General features: G+C 45.8%; 1 protein-coding gene across 3 annotated transcripts in view; it reads left to right on the forward strand.

Moving 5' to 3' along the window:
• Positions 1-25,450, forward strand: part of NUP54 (nucleoporin 54) — a 285,045-nt gene that overhangs the window by 147,486 nt on the left and 112,109 nt on the right. For all 3 annotated transcript variants that reach the window (XM_029598453.1, XM_029598462.1, XM_029598444.1), the window contains exon 7: positions 25,130-25,326. In XM_029598453.1, the coding sequence (XP_029454313.1) occupies positions 25,130-25,326 (197 nt within the window). The remainder of the gene's footprint in view (positions 1-25,129; positions 25,327-25,450) is intronic.

Consider the following 25,450-nt stretch of genomic DNA (forward strand, 5'->3'; position numbering starts at 1 on the left):
GGTGTCATGGGAGCCAAGTTTTGAAAATGATTGGGGGTGCTGAACTCAACACAAATTACAGTGCCTCCAACAAATAAGAGAAAACAGAAAAAAAGAGGTTATGAATATGACTGACCAGCTTGTATTTAAATGTCCAGAGTATAGCAGGTGAGTGCTTCCTTGGCTTTTGTTTTGGCCACATGATTCTATCCTAAAACAAAAGCCAAGGAAGCACTCAAAGTCCCACAATCCATTCTTCTCTCCAATCCCAGCTCATCCTCACCAGTTTCCTCCTTCTACCAACAACCCATCCTCATCAAGTCTCTTCCTCTACCCTCTCCTGCCACCACCACCACACTTTCCCAACCTTCCTTTTCTTTCACTTTCCTAATCTCCTCTTCTCCCCTTCTTACCCCCGCTATTCTCTTAATTCTCAACCTCCTATATGGGCATACTCTGAAATTTATATTTGTGGAGAGAGGGTTTAATACCCCTCTTCCAGCTTCATTCCCTACGCATCCCTTTGAATGCTCTGCTCCCTATTTTCCCCTGACCTGTTCTTCTCTGTTGGCTTCCCAGTTCTTCCCATCCCTGCCCTGACCAGCTGTCCTCTGCACCCATATCTTCACTGATTCCCACCCCTCATTAGCACGTTAGGCTTCCCTTCAATGGCAAGCTCCATTTACCTTTCAATTTGTAAATCCCCTCCTCTACAAACTTGGATCACTTCCCTGCTCTGCACTCCCTGAGCTCAGGCACTATTTTTTTCTGGAACTATCCCTGCCTCCTCCCGGATCTTACAAATTCCAGTCCACAGCCAGTCCCAGTCCCATGTTTGTAGAGTCCACATACGATACTCTACTACTTGTATGTCTTAAGCCTTAGCAGCTCAGCAGTTAGTATCTTCCTAGCTCCAGGGCCACAGAAACATGTGGTGCTTCCTGCCTTTGATTTGGTAACTCCAGAGATAATTGCTGTCTCCTGTAGGATGTCACAGGGCATTGTTTCATTTACTTTTGTAGCAAGGGAAATAATGCACATCTCAATTCAAGCCCTGACCACAGCCCCTCTCGATACTGAAGCTGCCAGTTTTTAAGAGAGATTTTATGTCTGATATTACTCACCACCACAGCCACCTACTCCTTCCCCATACTTGCAGTAAAATACCTTATAAATCTTCACCAAACTTCAAATAATTTTACAACCTTTGTGACTGTAGGTTTAATCTATCCTTTGTCTCTGCTGGCTATTGCCTTTTCCTCAGTTTCTTCTCTACCTTAGAACTGCCTTTTTCTTTTAAAGCTTATTTTTGAGTCTTCCTGTCATTGCATAATTTCTATTTTTTCTCCTTATGTATAACTTTCTTTATCCCAGGACAAGCAGGATGCTAGTCCTCACATATGGGTGACATCACTGACGGAGCCCTAACGCGGGAAATACTTCTGTCAAAGTTTCTAGAAACTTTTGACTGGCAGCCTGAGGCTACTGAGCATGCCCAGCGTGCCATGATATTCTTTGTCACAGGGGTCTCACTCCAGTCTTCGTTTTTCCGCGCTGCTATTAGCATCGAGGTTATCGGAGCCCTGTGAGACTTCTCACAAGTTTGACTGAAAAAGTCAATTAAAACTCTAAATTTTTTCCCACATCGGGTCTCGCTTCACATTTGACAACGGACGGTGACAAAATTAATATTGAATTCTCATTTTTTCACTGAAAATTTTTTTTCATGAATTCTCATCGGCTGTCGATACCAACATGGCCTCCGGTTTCAAGAAATGTTCTTGTAACCGGACCATGTCCGTGACAGATCCACATCTCCAATGTGTGATCTGCCTTGGAGAAAAGCATGAAATATCTTCATGCTCTCAATGCCAGGAAATGACCCCAAAGGGTCGAAAACTCCGGCAGGAGAAGATGGCTCAACTTTTCAAACTTCAGTTGTTACCATCGCCATCTACTTCAACTAAGTCTTCACCCGCAGGAGTAACCAAAAAACTCTTGCTTAAAAAACGACACCTCGAGGGTTCTGGGGACGCAGCTTCACCGACCCCCATCTTCGGCATCGATCAGGTCAGTGTCAGAACCGAAGCAAAAACATAAGCATCGACATCGTCGATCCTCGGCGTCCCCGTCTATTCCGTCATCGACAGAACCGATAGCGAAGCGGCATAAAGTCGTCAACGTTCCCCACACCTCGGTATCTTCGATACCCTCAACTTCGACACCGTCACCGATGACAACTACGCCGGACTTAACAGACCTCATTCACAAGATAGTACTAGAGGCTTTACAGAAACAGCTTCCGGCGCCATCGCCGATGCCGGCGGTACCACCGATGCCGACGTCATTGTCAATGCCAGCGATCCTGCCGATGCCGTCATCGTCGATGCCGGCGGTCACGCCGATGCCAGCACCATTGCTGATGCCGGGGGTTGCCCCGATGCTGCCTATCGAGCCTATTTCATCGATAGCACCGATGATGCAAACAACCTCAATGCCCAAGACCTCTTCGATGACCTCATTGCTGCTGCCATCGATATTTTCGAGGCCTACCTTGATAATAGACATTCCATCGATGCCAGGCCCTTCCAGGACATTGATAGCTCCACCTTCTATACCAATTTCGGAATTTTCATTTCTCCTTTCCTCAACATCGTCTATTTCATCAATGTCACATTCAATACCTATCTTCACTACGCTCCTACCATACCACACCTTACCAAGAAGGTAATCCAGCCTAAGTCATCCACTAAAAAGAAATCATTGATGCCAAAAATGCCAATTTCAGAAGAGAGATCATTACATGACATTCTCACCAAACGATATACTGACTTGCTATCTTCCTTACCAACTTGTCCAGAAGAAGAGCAAGTTGAACAATTCTCATCGGATGAACCTTTACCAGGACCTTCTGGGGTACATCCTGCTCAGAAAGCAACACCACCTCATCAGACAACCCAAGATGATACCTGGTCTGACACTGATTCTGACCCCTCATCAGAGGACTTTATGTCAGATCCATCTCCGCCTCCTGCTACAAAGCAGTCACCTCCGGAAGATTTTACATTCCCATTGTTTGTTCAGGAAATGGCAGATTCCATCCCTTTCCAGTTACACACTGAACAGGATATCAGACAACAAACACTAGAAGTACTTCAATTTGTTGATCCCCCTAAGCACACTCTGGCTATCCCTGTTCATGACATTCTCTTGCAACTGCAGCAACGCCTTTGAGAGCACCCCTGTTCAGTTCCTGCAGTAAACAAACGCATAGAGTCAACTTATCTGGTACAACCTTCCTCTGCATACCAAAAAACACAGCTTCCTCACCACTCTGTGGTAGTGGAATCGGCTCAAAAGAAATCTAGAAGGACAAGGGCCCATTCCTCAATTCCTCCAGGGAAAGATAATAGGTTCCTTGACCAATTGGGCCGAAAAGTGTACCAAGGAGCAATGCTGAATTCAAAAATATCAGCATACCATTTATATTTGACACAATACCACAGGAACCTGTGGAAGCAAATGGAGGAGTTTGTGCCAGCCTTGCCCTCATAGTATCAAGAAGCTGCACAAGCTGTTATAAATAAAGACTTCAATGCGGGGAAGCATGAGGTAAGAGCCGCCTATGACAGCTATGACACAGCCTCACAAGTGGCTGCATCATGCATCACTGCAAGACGCTGGGCCTGGCTTAAGGCATTCGATTTAAGACCAGAAGCACAGGACAAGCTGGTTGATCTTGCCTGCCTGGGCAATAATTTGTTCGGTTCTAAAGTGCAGGACGCCGTTTCCCAGTTACGGGAACATACTGAAACCCTGCGGCAATTATCCTCACTGCCACATGACCCTTCTACGCACACTGCCAGAAGACCATCACGTAGGGATACCAGAAGGCCTTTTTACAGGCAGCGCAAGTACTATCCCCCCGCATCTAGGCCGAGGCCTCCTAGATCTCAGCAAAGGCCTCAGCAACGACAACAGAGAGCAGCAAGAGCACAACCAGCTCCACAAACTGGACCTGCTACTGGTTTTTGAGATTACATCCGGAGAACAAGGCCCGTATGTCAACCCTTACCCAACACTACCAGTAGGGGGCAGACTGTCCAAATTTTACATCAATTGGACATCAATAACATCGGACCAATGGGTCCTATCCATCATCCACAGAGGGTACCACCTCAATTTCATTTCAATCCCTCCAGATTTTCCACCGAAACCTTCTCGTCTCAGCGAAGATCACATTCTTCAACTTCAAATAGAATTATCCACCCTTCTGAGCGCCAGGGCTGTCGAGAGAGTACCCCGGGCCCAGCAGGGCAGAGAGAGGATTCTACTCCCGTTATTTCCTTATTCCAAAGAAAACCGGAGGCCTTCGTCCTATACTGGACCTCAGAAATCTCAACAAATTTCTAAAAAAAGAAAAGTTCAGGATGGTATCCTTAGGCACAATGCTCCCACTCCTTCAGAAAGGAGATTGGCTTTGTTCTCTGGATCTTCAAGATGCTTATGCTCACATTCCAATATTCCCCCCTCATCGCAAGTATCTGTGCTTCATGGTGGGCCATCAACATTTCCAATACAGAGTTCTGCCATTCGGCCTTGCCTCTGCTCCCAGAGTATTCACCAAATGTCTGGCAGTAATAGCAGCACATTTGCACAAACAAGGTGTTCATGTTTTTCCATATCTAGACGATTGGCTCATAAGAAGCCAATCTCAAGAAGGAGCTCTAACTTCTCTAAATCATACAATTGCTGTACTTCACAACATGGGATTTCTCGTCAACGAGCGAAAGTCCCATCTGACTCCTCATCTTCTCCAGTTCATAGGAGCAGAGTTAAACACTATCCTCGCAAAAGCCTTTCTACCCGGCGATCGAGCAGAAACGCTGTCCCTCTTGGCAATTCGCTACACTCAAGGAAACAAGTAATAGCTCACCACTTTCTAATGTTACTAGGCCACATGGCTTCCACAGTTCATGTCACTCCTATGGCAAGTCTAGCCATGAGAATAACCCAATGGACTTTAAAATCACAATGGATCCAAGCCATTCAACCATTACATTCTCCAATTCAAATCACACACCAACTTCGTTCATCTCTCCTTTTGATGGATGAACAAGGACAATTTGCACAAGTGACAAGCCTTCCAGCAACCAGTCCCACAGATAACGTTAACCACAGATGCATCCACCTTGGGTTGGGGAGCTCACATGGACAATCTTCAAACTCAAGGGACATGGACGAAACTCGAAGCAACATTTCAAATCAATTTCCTAGAACTTCGAGCTATACGTTATGCCCTGCATGCTTTCAAGGACTACCTTTCACACAAGACTGTTCTAATCCAAACGGACAACACAGTTGCCATGTGGTACATCAACAAACAAGGAGGTACAGGCTCGTATCTCCTTTGTCAAGAGGCTGCACAGATTTGGGGCTGGGCCCTGAACCACTCAATGTTTCTCCGGGCCACTTATCTGGCAGGCATTTACAATGTAGTGGCAGATCGACTCAGTCGTCAATTCCAACCACACGAATGGTCCCTGGATCCCTCAGTAGCGACCAGGATATTTCAGTGTTGGGGTCAACCAACGATAGACCTTTTTGCGTCACATCTGAATCACAAAGTGGACAATTTCTGTTCCCAAACCAACAGAAACACCAACCAACCAAGGACGCCTTTGCTCGCCCTTGGAACTCAGGCCTCCTATATGCGTATCCCCCGATATCGCTTATAACAAAAACTCTAGTGAAACTACAACAAGACAAGGGGTCCATGATACTCATAGCCCCGTATTGGCCTCGACAAGTATGGTTTCCCACTTCTAGACCTCTCAGTCAGGGATCCCATTCGCCTAGGAGTAGCTCCCACTCTCATCACCCAAAATCAGGGTCGATTGCACCATCCCAATCTTCAATCCCTATCTCTGACTGCATGGATGTTGAAAGCATGATATTACAACCATTCAATCTTTCTACCAATGTATCTCAAGTGCTTATAGCATCACGTAAACCTTCCACACGAAAGAACTATTCTTCCAAATGGAAGAGATTCACTCTGTGGTGCAGGCAAAAGAGTATTGATCCTTTCACCTGCCCCACTACTTCTCTACTAGACTACTTATACCATCTTTCAGAATCTGGTCTCCAGACTTCATCGGTAAGAGTATATTTAAGTGCAATCTCAGCTTACCATAACAAGATGGGAGATGCACCTATATCCTCACAACCTCTTGTCAGTAGGTTTATGAGAGGTTTAACTCAACTTAAACCACCAATTCGGCCGCCTGTCACAGAATGGGACCTGAATCTGGTTTTAACAAGACTCATGCATTTTCCTTTCGAACCCATAGATTCCTGTGATCTTAAATTTCTCACATGGGAAGACTATCTTCCTCATAGCCATTACATCAGCTAGGAGGGTTAGTGAGTTACAAGCACTTGTCACATACAAACCTTATACAAAATTCCTACATGACAGAGTGGTTCTTCGTACACATCCAAAATTCCTTCCAAAGATTGTTACAGAATTCTACTTGAACCAATCCATAGTTTTACCCACATTCTTTCCAAGGCCTCATTCTCACCAGGGAGAAAGGACCTTACATACCTTGGACTGTAAACGTGCATTATCTTTCTATTTAAACCGCACTGCAGTCCACAGGAAATACAATCAGCTTTTTGTTTCCTATGATCCAAACAAACCGGGTAAAGCAGTGGGTAAACATACTCTATCCAACTGGTTAGCAGATTGCATACAGTTTTGCTACGGAAAAGCAGGCCTTCCTCTCCAAGGGCGAGTAAAGGCACACTCAGTAAGAGCAATGTCAACCTCAGTAGCACACTATCGTTCAGTGCCAATCCTTGACATATGTAGAGCAGCAACATGGAGTTCTCTTCACACTTTTGCAGCTCACTACTGCCTGGACAAAGAAGGAAGACAAGATTCAGCTTATGGGCAATCAGTCTTAAAGAACTTGTTTCCAGTTTAAACCCAACTCCTTCTACATCCAACCTGCTGTGATCTCCGGCTGATTCATTTCCAACAACAACACCTCACCGTTGCATCACTACAAAATGACTCAGCCTCTAGCTTGCTAATCACCGATATGTGAGGACTAGCATCCTGCTTGTCCTGGGATAAAGCAAAATTGCTTACCTTGTAATAGATGTTATCCCAGGACAGCAGGATGTAGTCCTCACGAAACCCACCCGCCACACCGCGGAGTTGGGTCTCAATACTTTTATCCTTTTATTTTTTGCTAAAGCTTATTGCTACATACGAGACTGGAGTGAGACCCCTGTGGCAAAGAATATCATGGCACGCTGGGCATGCTCAGTAGCCTCAGGCTGCCAGTCAAAAGTTTCTAGAAACTTTGACAGAAGTTTTTCCCGCGTTAGGGCTCCGTCAGTGACATCACCCATATGTGAGGACTACATCCTGCTGTCCTGGGATAACACCTATTACAAGGTAAGCAATTTTGCTATCTACCAGCTGTCTTTCTACACCTCATTATCTTCTCTCCCCTCCTCCTAGTCTCACCCCCTCCTGCCACTTTCATCTTTCCTCGCTGCTCTTTCCTCTTTCTCCACCATGATCGCCTCTCTTCTCACAACCCTACTCTTGGTTTTCTTCCCCTGTCAGTCCCCCATCCCCGTCCACACAGCTACTTTCCCAGTCCTCTTCATCTTTCTTTTAAAGTTCTGTTCACCTAACCACTGACCTTTTCTCCTCTTCTTATCACAGCCCAAGTCCTCTCTCCCAGCTTGTATCCCCTTTTACTTTCTCACAGCCCATGTCCCTTCTTTTTCAGTCTTCTCTACTATTCTCCCATCCCCTCTCACCCTCATAGCCTGTGTACTCCTTTCCTACAACTCTTCTCCCAGTCCCTCTTCCCCTCATAGCCCCTCACTTCTCCTTTTCCAACCAGACTTCCTCTCCCAGCCAGTGTACCCTTTTACAACCAACTCCCAGTAGTTCTCTCAATCTGCTTGTTCTTCTGTCCCTCTTTTCCTTTCTCTACCTTCTATCAGCAGCTCTCCCCATCTCCACTGCACCACAGACAACCTGTCTATCTTAGACTGCTGCTGCTGTCTGGTCAGACATTCTGTAGTCAGCCAATAGGCTGCAGGGGAAGGTGGGAATAGTTTCTGGGTGACAAAAATACAGTGCCTGCCTTCCCCAAAGCCCATTGGTCAGACATTCCGCAGCCAGTGGGCTACAAAGGGAGGTGGGAGCAGTTGTTAGGAGACGGAATCACTTCCTTACTGACTGAAGTTCTTAATTCCTGTTCCACAGAGCTGACACCTATGCATGGTATAATGTATGTGTGTACTTTTAAAAAGCAGAAAGTATGCATCTGAGTTCTAACTTCACCCCTCCAGAATGCCTCACTGCGGTTTGCTTAAAAATATGCACACTGAGCCTCAGGCTGTTTAAGTATAGCCATTCTCACAGGACCAGCAGGATGGTAGTCCTCACATATGGGTGATATCATCAGGATGGAGCCCAATCACGGAACACTTTTGTCAAAGTTTCTAGAACTTTGACTGGCACCTACTGGGCATGCCCAGCATGTCACCAACCCTGCATTCAGCAGGGGTCCCCCTTCAGTCTCTTTTTTTCTGAGCAGCAATAGCCATGTAGTTAAGGAGCTCTCTAGAGATTCCTGACAGGAATTTTCCTCATGGAACTTTCTTTAAAATTTCTAAAAAATTCTACCATCGGGGTCCCCCTATCGATTCTATTCCCGCGGTGTGAAGGTAAGGCTTTACCCTTCATTGCGGTCGATTCCTGTCGAGTTTTCCCTTCGGGGCCTGTGGGCCATCGACCGCACCGCGACTACATTTTTGTCGACGCCATGGCGTCAGGTTTTCATTGGTGCCCTGATTGTCCTTGGACAATGTCCATCACAGACCCGAACAGGGTTTGTGTATTGTGTTTAGGGGCGGACCATTATGTCCTCACTTGCACCAAATGTGCCCAGATGACACCGAAGGGCCGTAAAGCCCGTTTGGAAAAAATAGACTTTCTTTTCCAGGCGAAACTAGCGACTCCATCGAAGGCCTCGATGTCGTCTGAGCCGGTGCCATCTACATCTCGTCAGCAGCTGGATACCGGAGCTTCTCACCTGAAGCCGGCTGCTCTGGCATCGTCCTCCTCTCCGTCTTCGGCGCCGGAGAAGGACCGGGGTGACCATTGAGAAAAATGCCGGCACCGCCATCGTAAGGCTCAGTCCGCCGATCCAGGCATTGGCGTTGATAGAGCCTCCTAGTAAAAAGCCACATCCAGAGAAGCCCCAATCCTCCTCTGAGACTCGGTCACCGAGGCATTCCCATTGGTGCCAGGAGCCACGATTCCACTTTTACCGGTGGACCCTCCGGCTACACCAGTGCTGCCTCCTACTCCGGAGCTGGGGTTATACACCCCAAGCTTCCACGAGGAATTGGACTGGATGGTTCAAGAGGCCAACGTAAAAGTGCTCAGGGCTTCCAGCCTCCATCGACACCGGCACCGATTCCAGCTCCAGTCGCCGACCCGATACCCAGGGCCCTCGCACTGTTGCTGGATAAGTTGAACTCGTTGATTGATGCCCTTCCACCGGTGGGACCGAAGACACCAGTATGTCCCACTCCTTCCACTCCGATTCCGTTGTCATCAGAAGATGCACCGATGCCGGAGCCCACCCCCGGGCCGTTGGGAGTCCTGCCACCAACTTGCCCATCAATGTCACCGATTCCATCGATGCCGATTCCACCATCGATGCCGCATCATCCTCGCTCGGTGCCACTGTCGATGCTGTCTGTTCCCCCTCCGATGCCATTGATGCCTCGGCCTGATCCCACAGGAATTGCACCATTTCTTCCATCTGAGGATCCCTTGGGTGTTGGGGACCAACCCTACCAGCCTTGGACAGATGATTCTTCCCAGGATTCAGATGATCTGCCCTCAGAACCTTCTCCCCCTGAAGAAAGAAGGAGTTCTCCTCCAGAGGACCTGTCCTATATAAATTTTATTAAGGAAATGTCTGAGGCCATCCCATTCCCACTTCAGACAGAAGAGGATTCCAGGCACAAGATGCTGGAAGTGCTCCAATTTGTGGATGCACCCAAGGAGATTATGTCCATCCCTGTTCATGAAGTTCTTCTTGACCTGCTGAAGCGCAACTGGGAGCATCCAGGTTCTGTACCACCGGTAAACCGTAAAACAGATGCCACCTACCTGGTGCAGATGGCCCCTGGATTCCAGAAAACACAGCTCTGCCATCATTCTGCGGTTGTGGAATTGGCCCAGAAGAAGGCTCATTGTTCTAAGCCTCATTCTTCTATGCTTCCAGGGAAGGAGCAAAGATTCCTGGGTGCCTTTGGCCGATGTGTTTTTCATGGCTCAATGCTTATTTCCCGCATTGCTTCCTACCAGTTATACATGACCCAGTATAACAGGGACCTTTTCAAGAAAATCCAGGATTTTTCTGATTCCTTGCCTGACCAATTTAAAGATCAACTTAATTCCTTGGTCCAAAAGGGTCTGGAAGCTGGCAAGCATGAAGTCCTCACTGCGTATGGTATCTGCAGCAGGAATTAGTGCTCATCGATGGGCCTGGTTGAAGTCCTCTGATCTACGGCCAGAAGTACAGGACCGATTGGCTGACCCTCCCCTGTGTCGGGGATAATCTCTTCGGGGACAAGATCCAAGAAACCATAGCGCAGCTGAAGGACCACCACGAGACGCTACGTCAGCTTTCTTTGGTGCCTTCTGATTTCTCATCCATCTCCAAGAGGACATTCAGAAGAGACTCTAAGCAGCCATTGTTCAAGCCATGGAGATATTATCCTCCTGCTACTCAAGGTTGCTCCTCCAGGCCTTACCAGAAGGGTCAATCCCGGCCTCAAAAGATCCAGGCAGCTCCTCAGCCAGGCCGAGCGTCAGGATTTTGACTCCTTGTTGGGGAGCATGGACCATCCTCCTCTGCCATCTGTACCAGTCGGCGGTCGGTTGTGCCACTTCCCAAACATCTGGCACACGATCACCACAGATCAGTGTAGTGACTCAATGTTACCACCTCAACTTCCTAACCATACTGGCAGCCTCCCCACCTCTGCTTACGTGGGGCTTGTCCGACCACTCCTCCCTTCTAGAGGAGAAGGTATTATCCCTCCTCAACTCACAGGCAATAGAACCAGTGCCCACCTCCCAACAAGGACAAGGGTTCTATTCCCATTATTTCCTCATTCCAAAAAAGTCAGGGAGCGTTCGTCCAATTCTGGACCTCTGTGCCTTAAACAAGTACCTACAAAAGGAAAAGTTCAGGATGGTAACCTTGGGCTCTCTGCTACCTCTTCTGCAGAGGGGAGATTGGCTATGCTCTCTAGCTCTTCAAGACGCATACACACACATCTTGATAACTCCGTCTCAGCACAAATTCCTTCCGTTCATAGTCTGCTCCCGACGCTTCCAGTATCACATACTGCCATTCGGCCTGGCATCTGCGCCTTGAGTCTTTACCAAATGCCTCGCAGTGGTTGCAGCCTACCTCAGTGGACAGAAGGTCCATGTTTACCCTTATCTCGACGATTGGTTGATAAGTGCTTCATCCCCAAAGGGTGTACTAACTTCCTTATATTTAACCCTTCACACACTGCTGTCTCTCGGGTTTCTAATCAACTATCCCAAGTCTCACCTGGTTCCCTCTCAAATCCTCTCCTTCATAGGAGCGGATTTGGATACCGTTCAGGCAAAGGCCTTTCTCCCTCAGGAGTGGGCCCACACTCTCGCGACTTTGGCACAACAACTCCAGACGCGAAAGTACGCAACAGCTCGTCACTTCCTCACTTTGCTGGGTCACATGGCGTCGTCGGTTCATGTTACTCCATTGGCCCGTTTAGCTACGAGAGTCACACAGTGGACCCTGAAATCCCAGTGGGATCAGGCATACCATCCAATGTCCAACATTGTCCACGTCACCAAACAGCTCCTCCTCTCGTTGGCCTGGTGGACTCACCACTCCAATCTCCTCGAAGGCCTTCTCTTCCAGGCTCCAGAGCCTCAGGTTACGTTGATGATGGACGATTCCAACCTAGGTTGGGGTGCGCATGTCAACAACCACTCCAAATATTGCAAAATTCCGCTGTTAGAATTTTGACAGGCAAAAAGAAAAGAGACCACATCACAGGTACACTTGCTGAACTACACTGGCTTCCAATTGAACAAAGAATACAATACAAAGCACTGTGTATAATTCATAAACTAATCCATGATGACAAGGCCGACTGGCTTAACACAGCACTTCGCATACATGTACCACACAGAAACCTTAGATCTGCTAATAAAGCTCCACTAACTATTCCTTCTGTTAAATCAGCACGCCTCACCTCAGGTAAGTGAGAGAGCACTGTCGCTGGCTGGACCTGTTCTATGGAACTCAATGCCACTCGAAATAAGGCTGCAGAGAAATTTGAAACTATTTAAAACTAGTCTGAAAACCTGGCTTTTTAAACAAACTTTTTATAAAGACAAAGAGAAGGAGGAAAACAGTTGAAAGATAAGGACACACCAAGTAATCAGTTTTTTCCTCTAATATCTCCAATTGCATATTAACGCTAGATTTGAACCGCTTGACAGTTTTTCAACCGACATTTAAGCCTTAACACATAGTCCTTTCTTAATAAAATGTTACCATTCTTTGTTGGCGCAAGTATAATTTGTAATCTATACCAATTATAATTTTTCCTTATTGTGCCTTTCTGTAAACCGATGGTGAATTAACTTAATGACGGTGTAGAAGAAGTTTTTAATAAAATAAATAAATAACCTGTTGACTCAGGGAACCTGGTCTGTGGAAGAATCCCACCATCAGATAAATTTCCTAGAGCTTCGGGCAATCCGATATGCCCTGCAGGTTTTTCAGGATTGCCTATCTAACAAGGCCATCCTGATCCAGACCGACAACCAAGTGCCGATGTGGTACATCAACAAGCAAGGGAGAACAGGCTCCTACCTGCTATGTCAGGAAGCTGCACATATGGGTGTGGACAATGTTCTGGCAGACCGGTTGAGTCGAACCTTTCATCTGTATGAATGATCTCTCAACCTTACAGTAGTGCACACAATTTTTCAACGCTGGGATTACCCACAGATAGACCTCTTTGTGTCCATATATAACCGCAAAGTAGAGAACCTCTGCTCATTCACTCGCAGTCTTCACTCACCACCGAGGGATAATTTCACCCTATCGTGGTCCAGCGGTCTCCTCTACGCCTACCCTCCGCTTCCACTCATTGCCAAGACTCTCGTGAAGTTACGAAGGGACAAGGGCTTAATGATTCTCATAGCCCCCCACTGGCACGCCAAGTCTGTTTTCCAATCCTCCAAGACCTTTCGGTACACCAACACATTCGCCTGGGGGCAGACCCGCTACTGATAACTCAGAACCACGGGCGCCTACGCCACCCCAATCTCGCAGCCCTGTCCCTGACGGACTGGATGTTGAAAGATTGATACTCCGACCTTTTCACCTTTCGGAGTCAATATCTCGAGTCCTAGTAGCTTCCCGAAAGCCTTCCACTAGACAGTCTTATTGTTCCAAATGGAAGAGATTCACGGTCTGGTGCACGTCCATGTCCATTGACCCATTTACTTGTTCCACTGCGAAGTTCCTAGACTACATCTGGCACCTGTCAGAGTCTGGCCTCCAAACTTCCTCCATACGGGTGCATGTCAGCACAGTAGCCGCTTTCCATAATGGGACTGAAGATGTCTCTATTTCGACACAGCCCTTAGTATCACGTTTCATGAAAGGCTTACTCCACCTAAAACCTCCACAACGCCCTCCGGCCCCCGCTTGGGACCTGCACATGGTTTTAGGATGACTCATGAAACCTCCATTTGAGCCTCTCCACTCATGCGACCTTCGCTATCTTACGTGGAAAGTGCTATTTCTTCTTGCTATAACGTCCGCTCGCAGAGTTAGTGAGTTGCAGGCATTTGTCACCTACCCGCCTTACATTAAAATTCTGCATGACAGAGTAGTGCTACGCACCCACCCTAAATTTTTACCGAAAATAGTATTGGAGTTTCACCTCAATCAATCAATCATACTACCTACTTTCTTTCCCAGGCCCCACTCCCACCCAGAAGAACAGGCTCTGGATTCCTTAGACTGCAAAAGTGCCCTGGCCTTCTACCGAGAGCGCACGTCGGCCCATAGGAAGTCCACTCAACTATTTATTTCTTTCGATAAGAACAAACTGGGTACTCCGGTGGGCAAGCAGACCCTCTCTTTCTGGCTGGCGGACAGCATTGCTTTTTGCTTCCAGCAAGCAGGCCTGCCGCTCCAAGAACGTGTAAGAGCACATTCTATCAGAGTCATGGCAACCTCAGTGGCGCACTTCCGTTCGGTTCCGCTTTTGGACATCTGTAAGGCTGCCACATGGAGTTCTCTCCATACTTTCGCAGCCCATTACTGCCTAGCAAAGCTGTTAAACAAGATTCCATTTTTGGCCAGTCGGTTCTACGCAACTTATTCTCAGCTTAACTTCCCAACATCCTTCCAGCGACCTGTTCAGGGTTTTCAGGATGCCCTCCTACCAAAATCCACCCCTGTTGTGCCTGTTGCACGTCTTTGGGTGCATTTGGTGCATTCCTCGTGCATCCTCAGCTCGCTATTCACCCATATGTGAGGACTACCATCCTGCTTGTCCTGTGAGAAAGCAGAGTTCCTTACCTGCTTTCTCACAGGACAAGCAGGATGTTAGTGTTCTCACAGGACAGCAGGATGTTAGTCCTCACGAAACCCGCCCGCCACCCCGCGGAGTTGGGTCTGTATACACTTTTACTTTTATTTTAGTTTCGCTTGCGCTTTTAGCTATAAGACGAGACTCACATAATGTCTGTTTAATACTCACAACTAATTCTGCGGGACCAAATTGACACACTATCTCTCATCACTCGTTCATATTCAAAACACCAATTCCCTGTACATACCAGGATCAGTCCAGACGGTAGGTTATGTCCCCCCCATTGTTCATTAGCCTCACTGTTGTACCTTTAGGTGCACCTAAACTTGTTAAAATGAATATTCATATGAACGCTTCCCATTCAATCATTGTATTTAACCCCTTCGGTGCTATTGTTTGCCAATAATAAATGAATCTTTGCTCAGTCTGTCGCAGATCCTGGGATTTTGCCGCTGCTGAAGAATACAGAATTTCAATTGCTCCTCAGTATGCCCATAATCTAGCCAATGTTTGACCAATGGTGATTCAATTTTGCCAGTATGAATACAACTGTGTTGTATAATCCGCGTGCGTATGGACAACTTAGTATGACCTATATACAGCTTAAGACAAGGGCATATGATAACATAGATGACCCTAGCTGTGCTGCAATCAAAATGTCCTCTTAAAACCTGTTTGTAAGGCAATGTAGGATGTTGAAAAATTTGTGTCATTAACACATGTTTGCACATGGAACACCCCTGGCATGTATATTGTCCAAGCATATCTTCTCTATCCCTCCCTTGTACATCTGAATGTACTAACACATCGCGCAAGTTGCAGCCTCTAGTGCGCGCAAAAAGGGGTCTATGCTGTAAACATTCATGAAGAGTTAAAACATGCCGGTGTCGAAGAATAATGCCTTGGATTTTGTGAGTTCTTAGAGAAAAAGGTAGTACACAAACTACCCGATCATTCTCAGCCCGATGTCGAGTTTGTAATAATAATTCACGGTTGGTATACAGCCCTCGTTTATATGCTTTCTTTACTGCCTTAAACGGCTAACCCCTCACCAAAAACTTGTCCCTCATTGTTCCTGCTTGTTTCTTATATTCTTCAGTGGTTGCGCATAAACGACGCAATCTAAGGAATTGACCTTCCGGAATGTTAGCTCGTAAGTTATACGGGTGAAAACCCTGGAAATGTAATAAATTATTACGATCAGTGGATTTGACAAAAATTGATGTAACTAATTTGTGTTCCTGTTTACACACCTGAAGGTCCAAAAAGGGGATGGACCTTACATGGGATGCAAAAGTAAAATGTAAATTTGGATCCAAAGTGTTCATCCATAACTCAAACTCCATTAATGCCTGCAAAGTATCTGTCCAGATGAAAAAAATATCATCAATAAACCGGACCCAAAGTGGAATACTCGACCAATAAATCGAAGAGTATATGAACAGCTCCTCAAACTTAGCCACTTATAGACAGGCCACTGACAGTGCCATGGTGGCTCCCATGGCCGTCCCCTGTATTTGCTGATAATATTGTTCTTTATATCTGAAAAAGTTTTTTGTTAATGCAATATTGGCTAACTGCGCTATAAATGAGCCAATCTATTTGAAATAGCATTATCCATCAGGACTTCTTGAATCAACGTAGTGAATCCTCCTGTGAGATGCTCGTATAGAGCGATGTGATATCTGCTGTAACTAACAACCATGTATCTTCAACGTGCACAATAGATTGAATACGTGAGATGAAATCTGAAGAATCCCGTATATATATAATGGTTCTGAATCTGTCTTTCAGTTGAGGGTTTGGGTTTCTTACCATTTTTTTTCAGCCTGTCTTGATATGCGTTTGATATTTTTCAATTCGGGGGTATACCATGGGGCTTTATATTTGGTGGATGGTTTAATTTCCTTCCTGATACGTGGACATTTGATCTTGGCGATTTCTGTGTTGATGGTAATCCAGGAGTTTACGGTGGAGTTTGTGTCGCTCAGATTTAAAGATTTCAGGGAGTCTGGTAGAATTTTAATTAAGTCTTCACTGGTACATGTTTTGTTGAATTCAATTAATTTATTGCAATTATTTGGTTCCATGAGGGGGTTTTCTAGGTGTAACTTGGTTTGTATTAGTTTGTGGTCTGACCATGGAATTGTGGATGCTGTGGGTGGGGCGTTGTTAGAGATTTTTTTAATTGATAAATATAAGGTCGAGGGTGTGTCCTGACTTCCGGGTGGAGGTTTTTTATTATTTGTTTGATGCCAATTGCTGTTATAGTATCCAGTAGGAGTTCGCAAGTGGCCGTAAGAGGTGTCCTAGCCATGTGTAGGTTGAAATCGCCCAGGACAATTGCAGGGATATCCATGTTGATGTTATTTGTAATGGTTTCAATTAGTGGGGATAAATTGTGTTCAAGGAGTCCTGGTGGTGCATAGAGTAAAAGGATTTATAGGTTCTTTGATTTGAAAAGACCTAATTCGAGGGGGGGTGGAGGACTAGTGGGATGGATTTTGAATTTGAGTTTATTTGATGCCAGGAATAGTAAACTGCCTCCTTTTCTTTTTGGCCTGGGTAGAGAAAATATGTTGTAGATTTTTTTGGGTAATTAGTTGAGTAGTGCTATGTCAGAGCTTTTGAGCCGTGATTCGGTGACGCAAAATAGATCAGGATGATCTATTCCTGCTAATCTCACCAGATAACTGCAAAATCACTACGAACCCGCCAGCCAACTTACAAATTTCAAAAGTAAGAGATCTAGGAGTTTCTATAGACAATCGACTAAACCTAAAAGCATTTATTAATCAAACAACTAAAGACTGCTTCCACAAACTACACACATTAAAAAGAATAAAACCCCTATTTCATTTCCATGATTATAGAACAGTGCTCCAAGCAATAATCTTTGCGAAAATAGATTACTGCAACTCTATACTACTAGGCCTCCCATCATCCCATACTAAACCTCTCCAAATGATTCAGAACGCGGCAGCAAGAATCCTAACGAACAAGAGGAGAAGAGATCACATTACGCCAGTCCTTAAAGACCTTCACTGGCTGCCAATCCACTACAGAATAATCCATAAATCCCTCACCACAATCTTCAAAACTATTCATGGACTAGCTCCACTCCATCTACAAATAGCACTCAAAAAAACACTCCTCCAACAGACCCATTAGAGAAGCGTTCAGAGAATATCTACAGGTACCACACACCAATACCACCCAACATATAACACGGAGAGACAGGGCCTTCTCTACAGCAGGCCCCCCACTATGGAACTCAATCCCCTTAGAATTACGACAGGAACCATGTCTTCCAACCTTCAGAAAGAGACTTAAGACATGGCTGTTCAAGAAAGCCTTTCCGGACCCTGACTGATGCTCTTCCACCAAATACAGCAAGACGGATTATCACTCATTAAACTGATACAGACATACCAACCACTGCACGTTCTACTTCTTGTTAAACTTCTATCATCCTCTTCTTCTACTCCCAGTTAGAACCATCCTTGTTTTATTGTAACTGCTTTTTCCGCGCACTTGTTATAATTTGTTATAATTTGTAAATGTATACTCGCATGTTATAGTTATGTACGTTTATAATGTATTGATCACCCCTTGTTTTAATGTAAACCGACATGATACGAATTTCCGTGAATGCCGGTATAGAAAAACTTTAATAAATAAAAAATAAATAAAATAAATTATTGTCTAGTAGTAGGTCGTGAATTATTGGTATCTTTTTTGTAACTAATTGTGCAAGGTCAAGGTTAGGACAGTGAGGGCTGTGATATGTGCATTGGGATAGGTTGGGGTTGCAGTGAGGGACTGCGGTCTGTTTGGGGGTATTTGTTTTTCTTCTTATATTATTTCTGTCATGGGGTAGGATTGGGATTTTGCTGATCAGTTCCATGTTAGGGTTTGTAACAATGATTTCCGTCTGGGTATGGTTGAGAAGAGAGTAGGAAACTTACCTCGAATACCCTAGCTTTTCTTCCCCTCCCCTCACCTCAACATTCCAACTGGAAGTCAGAAATTGCATTGGGAATAGCTCACCACTGTTTCAATCATGTAACAGCAGCAGCAAAGTCTATGGCGACAGACAGCAACCATGGGGGCGGATTTTAAAACGAGCGCGAATAGCCTACTTTTGTTTGCGCTCCAGGCGCAAACAAAAGTACGCTGGATTTTAGTAGATACGCGCGGAGCCGCGCGTATCCGCTAAAATCCTGGATCAGTGCGCGCAAGGCTATCGATTTCGTATAGCCGGCGCGCGCCGAGCCGCGCAGCCTACCCCCGTTCCCTCCAAGGCCGCTCCGAAATCGGAGCGGCCTCGGAGGGAACTTTCCTTTGCCCTCCCCTCACCTTCCCCTCCCTTCCCCTACCTAACCCACCCGCCCGGCCCTGTCTAAACCCCCCCCTTACCTTTGTCGGGGGATTTACGCCTCCCTCCTGCGCGCCGGGCCGCGACCTGGGGGCGGGTACGGAGGGCGCGGCCACGCCCCCGGACCGCCCCGGGCCGTAGCCACGCCCCCGTACCCCGCCCCCAAAACGCTGCCGAAACGCCGCGATGACCGGGCCCGCCCCCCGACACGCCCCCCTCGGAGAACCCCGGGACTTACGCGAGTCCCGGGGCTCTGCGCGCGCCGGGAGGCCTATGTAAAATAGGCTTCCCGGCGCGCAGGGCCCTGCTCGCGTAAATCCGCCCGGTTTTGGGCGGATTTACGCGAGCAGGGCTCTGAAAATCCGCCCCATGGTGCGCTGCAGTAGTGTCCTGTAACATCCAACTGCATCCACTGGTACCCACTGTGGTGACCGCAGCCATGTGAACCATAGTGCTCTCGCATTCACCAATGTTGGATTGTATCAATGGCACCAAACGCACCCAGGGCTTCGATGACATTTGACCTTGTCTTGACCAATTTGATAGTATATAGCGCCATCCCCAGTGCCCCAGGTGCCTGTGGACATTGACAGCCCAGTGGCTCCAATAGAGACCCCGGTGCTTGAAGGCATTGATGGACTTGTGTTACCGAGAATGCCAGGAGTGCCAGCAGGCAGAGGCTCTGCAGCCCCAACACACCTCATTGGTGCCCAAAGGAATTGATGACAGCTGGCGCCATCATCAGTTCCCCTCGGCTCACCTATATGTCCGAGGGCATCTATGCTGCAAGCCAAACCAGGTTGCCAAAACCAGGCAGGGCCTCTGATGCCCCCGATCCTAGCGGCTCAAGGCCCCCAAGATCATTGGCATCCATAGTGCTCAGTAGTCACAGGGCAGCGATGGGACAACACAATGCCCCTTGGTATCTCATCTGTACACCGCAAAGGAGCCTCGAGGGCACCAGACCATTGCTCTTGGATGCCTTGGTGCTCCAGGATGCCTTGAGTAGATGGCGACCCTGGTGCTTGACAGTGCCAAGTTTGCCAAAACTTCTGTCACTGGAGGACTTAAATAGCACTCGAGGGCTCTCGGGAGCCCCAGCGGTCGATGGCCTCAAGGGGTGGCCAGGGTGCTCAGTGATAATCCCAGTGCCTAGTAAATGGTATCGACATCGTCAAGAGCAGCAACGAATGGCATTGCTGGCCAACATGCACGAGAGCCTCCATGGTGGCCCCACACCGCGATGGCATCGAGGTTAGCCATGCATGCACCTTGATGGGGGTCGATGGTATCGAGGCACTCTGTCAGTCCAGGTCCCTGACACTGGAGGTCGGTGCTGCTACTCTGCCACATCGAGGCCCAAGACACTCTGACGCTAAGGTAGATGCTGTTCCTCTAGTGCATGAAGACTCACTGCGCCTGTAGATACCTAGAATACAGAAGGCTCAGTCAGCACTCTCAAAGCATGCATGGCACTTGGTTACACACATGGCCCTTATGGCATCAAGGGCAGTCACATAGCTTGATGGCATCGAGGGTGCCCCAGTACCTCTACGACATCAAGGGTGACCATGGCACTCAATGGCAGTCATGGTCCCCAATGAGGTCCTGTCATCATGTCAGATCATCGGTGCACTGGTCACAGATGTGCACGGGCAACTGATACTGGGCATGGCACCAAAGATGCAACTGCAAACTGCTTGCTCAGGCTCCTGCTTACCGTCTCTCACAAGTAGGCTGCATTGTCATCACAGGCAAGCAGGATGGGAGATTGTCTTACAGAGCTCCTGCCCATGGAGACTAGTTCCTTTGAATGTGGGGAGGATAAGCTTCCTCTTCCCCCCCCCCCCCCCCCCCCCCGAGGAACAATGTGATCTTTGATTTGTTCACTGTCCAAACCTCCATCGACGCCGATTGATCCTTGAAACAACATAGAACTCCTTCCTCGGTAGAACCCCAGCAAGTCCCCAGGCTCAGCAGCCCACAGAGATCACCCATGGACTGCATTCTATTAGTCCTGCCAGCCCCTGGCAAAGGTACAAAAACAGATAGAGCAAGGAGAGGACACTGATACTAAACTGCAGGTGCAGTGTTTATTTAATAAGGGATAATAGTCGCTGTGCAGCCTGGCAGAGTCTAATAAGGTCCACCAAGCGGCTGGCAGACAGTGGAAAGAAGAGGAATAAAGGAAAAGAAAACTACCATAAGGTAAACGAAAACAGCTTCAGCTCTAGAAAAAAATAAATTTCAACAACTGAGGAGAAAGCAAAACTAAATACTTTGACACACACACTGCTCCTGCATCCACATGGCTCTGTGGAAATAGAGAAACTGAGGTACTCTGCCTGGGGTGGCAGGGTGATAACTATAGCTGCACATGCTTAGTGGGGCATGTTTTAAAGTTCTAGAATCTGAGATCAAAGTTCTGGACTGGTCTCCATCCAATGATATCATACATGTATAAGGTCTACCATCCTGCTTATTCTCAGAGAATCCATAGACTTGATCTTACTACATCCATAAGGGCACAGCTTGCACAAGCAGTATAAATGAGGCAGGAGCCATCTCACTTGCTCCTAGCCCACAGATTTTTCATTTAAAAATGTTGCTGGCCTTGAGACTGGCACAATTATGTTGTACGACCATGAGGATTGCTCCTGCTCCATTGCTATTGCTTGTGCAAGTTGTGATCTCCATGGATGAGTTGAGATCGGGTCCAGAGAGAGGGGGGCAGTTTTCAGTATTTTAATTTAGTCAGCAATTAGAGTTCCCTGTTTCCTAAACAAAAGTAAATGGGGGCCAAAAAATATTCTGAAGCAATGCTGTTTCATTTTCTAATGACATGAAACAGATTTTCCTTATTTTTATTTTTTTTAGCAAACAAATATTCTTCAAGGCATAAATGATTCAGTAGAAAATAGTGTCAGATATATGTTTCTTTCCAAGTGAGTGCTATGGAAAACTTAACAGTGTGCATCATCTGTGTAACAAAATTTTTGGTATGGGCAGGAATCTCAGCATCTCCCTACAGCCTCAACAGGGAAAGACGAGGTGTTTGTTTATTTATTGAAAATCTTTTCTATTCCGTCGTTAAATTATATACCATCACAACGGTTTACAGAAAGGCACATATAGTAATGTTGGGAATTGTATATGTTAATTTGTTCTATAAAAAAAAGTGCCATTAAGGTCCGGTTACATAATTTCATAATAAAGACTATTTGAATGTAATAAATCTTGTCCTTTTATACATGTATCCAACAACTATCTCGCCCTCAACGCTACTAAAACGGAACTCATCCTTATTTCACCCCCCAACGTCACCCCCACCCTTCTTATGACCCTCCCTCTCACACACAACAATGTTCCTACCACTAACCTCACCTTCCCCACCCATGTACGTAGCCTCGTCGTGTCCATTGACTGTCACCTTAACTGCAAGAAATTCATCAATAATACCCTCAAAGACTGCTTCTACAAACTGCACACCCTAAAAAGACTCAAACCTCTCCTACATCTCAATGACTTCCGTACAATATTACAAACCCTCATATTAACGAAAATAGATTACTGCAACTCCTTGTTATTAGGCTTGCCTAAAAACACCATACAGCCTTTACAACTCCTCCAAAATGCAGCTGCCCGGATACTCACCAACACCCACAAAAATGATCACATAACCCCGGTACTCAAACATCTTCATTGGTTACCCGTAGCATCTAGAATTACCTTCAAAGCCCTCACCCTAATACACAAATCTCTTCACAACCAGAACATGCACTGGTACAAAGAACATTTCTCATTTCACAACAGCAATAGACCTACTAGAAAACAATATCTAGCTACACTACACACCCCCTCACCTAAGCTTACTAAACTCCGCACCACAAACGAAAGGGCCCTATTCCTAGCAGGCCCGCTTCTTTGGAATAAGCTACCTACCTCCCTCCGCCAAGAAACTTGCCCAAAAATATTCAGGCAAAACCTGAAGACCTGGTTCTTCAAACACTCTTACACCTAACATTCACACAATCACTCTCACCCCCACCCCTGAAGACCTGGTTCTCCAAACCTGGTTCTTCAAACATTCTTACACCTATTATCCACACAACCACTCTCACCCCCCCTCTCCAATTCCTAACCTCTCTCCTTCCCTCTCCCCCCCACCTACCTTACACCTCCTTTCTACCCCCTCCCTCTACTTAATACTTTCTCACCTCCCCTACCTCCCATAAAGTGAACTTTATCAGGACAACATATTGTATATAAAAAATTTGTTCCCATTCACGTGTATATATTCCTCCTTTAATTGTTGATACCCTCCTTTATATCAAAATTTCCCCCCCCCCCCCCCCCCCGCTTAAATAACCTCTTTCACATACCCCTTTAGCTAATTTCTACTTGTATAAGCTTCTCTGTTATTTGTATGTTTTTAATGTTCCTTATATAATTATGCAATAATTGTAAAGCCTGTTGCTAAGTTCTGTTCTCTGTAAACCGATGAGATGTTCCCAACGTTCGTCGGTATATAAAAGTTATTAAATAAATAAATAAATAAATGTATCAGTTTTATTTACATGTATAATTCTTTTGAACTGTATATTTTCTCTCTCATGTTAGCGGTGAAATAAAATAACAAAAATACACACATATTGAGCTAAGTGCTGTGTGCTGATGTTCTACTGCCTGCTTTCTTTACTCATCTATTCTCCGATCTCTTTGTAAAATGCTTGTTTAAAAAGCCAGGTTTTTAAACTTTTTTTAAAAAAGTTTGAAATTTCTCTGTAGTCTAATCTCTAGGGGCATGGTGTTCCATAGTATAGGTTCTGCTAAGGATAATGCCCATTCTCTAACTTGGGTCAGTCTGCTGTCCTAACAGAAGGGACAGTTAGGAGGGCTTTGTTAGCCGATCTCAGGTTTCTATGTGTGACACGCAGTGCTGTGTTCAGCCACTCTGCTTTTTCGTCATGAATTAATTTATGTATTGTGCATAGTGATTTGTATTGTACTCTGTGTTTTATGGGTAGCCAGTGTAATTCTGCTAGAGTTTCAGTAATGTGATCTCTTTTTCTTTTACCATTAAGTATTCTTGCAGCAGAGTTTTGCAATATTTGGAGTGGTCTTAGTTGTATATGGTAATCCTAAAAACAGGGCATTGCAGTAATCTGTGCTTGCTGTGATAGCAGCATTGAGCCTTGCAGTAACCTGCATCTCTTGCTCTATATGTCTCCACAGAAAGTGAACTACATTGCAGGCCCACCACATATACATAAGTGCTATGCTTACTGCATCCCTTGTATTTATATTTTATTTAACTTGTTTGTTTTTTCAGATATTTGGGTGTGCAAAACATTAATTTAGAAATTAGCTTTCTGACATGGATAGTGTATCAGTATAATCTAGTAGGCAAACTCTTATTCAGAACACTGTTTAGAAGTGTTGGAAACAAGGAAACCTTGTCCCCTGCTGTCTAGTTCATTTAACTGATTTTAACAGTTTCTTTCTTGGGAACTCAGGTGTGTATTATACACTGCTATGCAGGAACCCACAATTTGTTTTTGTCATTCTTCATGGGAAATAACCTAACCCTTCACTGTACACTGCAAGTTCTATCCCAGAAGGTATACTTTAAAGATCATGTGGCCCATATATGTGACTGGTGTGCAGCTGTTATGAGAATGAACTTCACAGATAATGTCATTTTGCACTTGAAATACCTGCTTAAGTCCTTGAAAACCTTTTGTCGCTGATGTATGAAGTTTTAATAGGAACATGAACTGATTATTTTGTGGTTATCCTTGAGTCCTGAATTTTAAAATGGGCCTTTAATCCTGTGGTGATAGTTGATCCTATTTGTCATTAGGTTGAAAACTGCTGGCGAGGTTTTTACTTAACACAAAACAGACAGACCTCTATGTAGCCCACACTAAACTCCTACAGTTGATGCATAATTAGTAATTGCTGTTTAAACATAGTTTGGGATTGTCAGTTATAAGCTCCTGCAGATGACTTTGTTGTGTTTCATTTGTGTTTCAGGACAGAAGTTGTCATATATATTGTTGAACGCTCTCCAAATGGCACATCAAGGAGATTGCCATCCACCAGCCTGTACAATTATTTAGAACAAGCCAGCATAAAAAATTCACTGCAACAGCTGGGAGTTGCTCTTTCCATGGCTAGGACTGAACTCTCCCTAGCACAGATCAAACAGCTTCTACAGAACCCACCTGCTGGTATGTATCCCTGTACGCTCTTGTTGGAATTGCCAAGGAATAATAGCCAAACATGATTCTGTAGTTTAAATTAGGAGTACTTGAATATTTCAGGAGCAATCATTGTGATAGCAATGGACAGTGT

Source organism: Rhinatrema bivittatum, chromosome 1 (genome assembly GCF_901001135.1).
Source record: "Rhinatrema bivittatum chromosome 1, aRhiBiv1.1, whole genome shotgun sequence".
NCBI classification, from domain to species: domain Eukaryota; kingdom Metazoa; phylum Chordata; class Amphibia; order Gymnophiona; family Rhinatrematidae; genus Rhinatrema; species Rhinatrema bivittatum.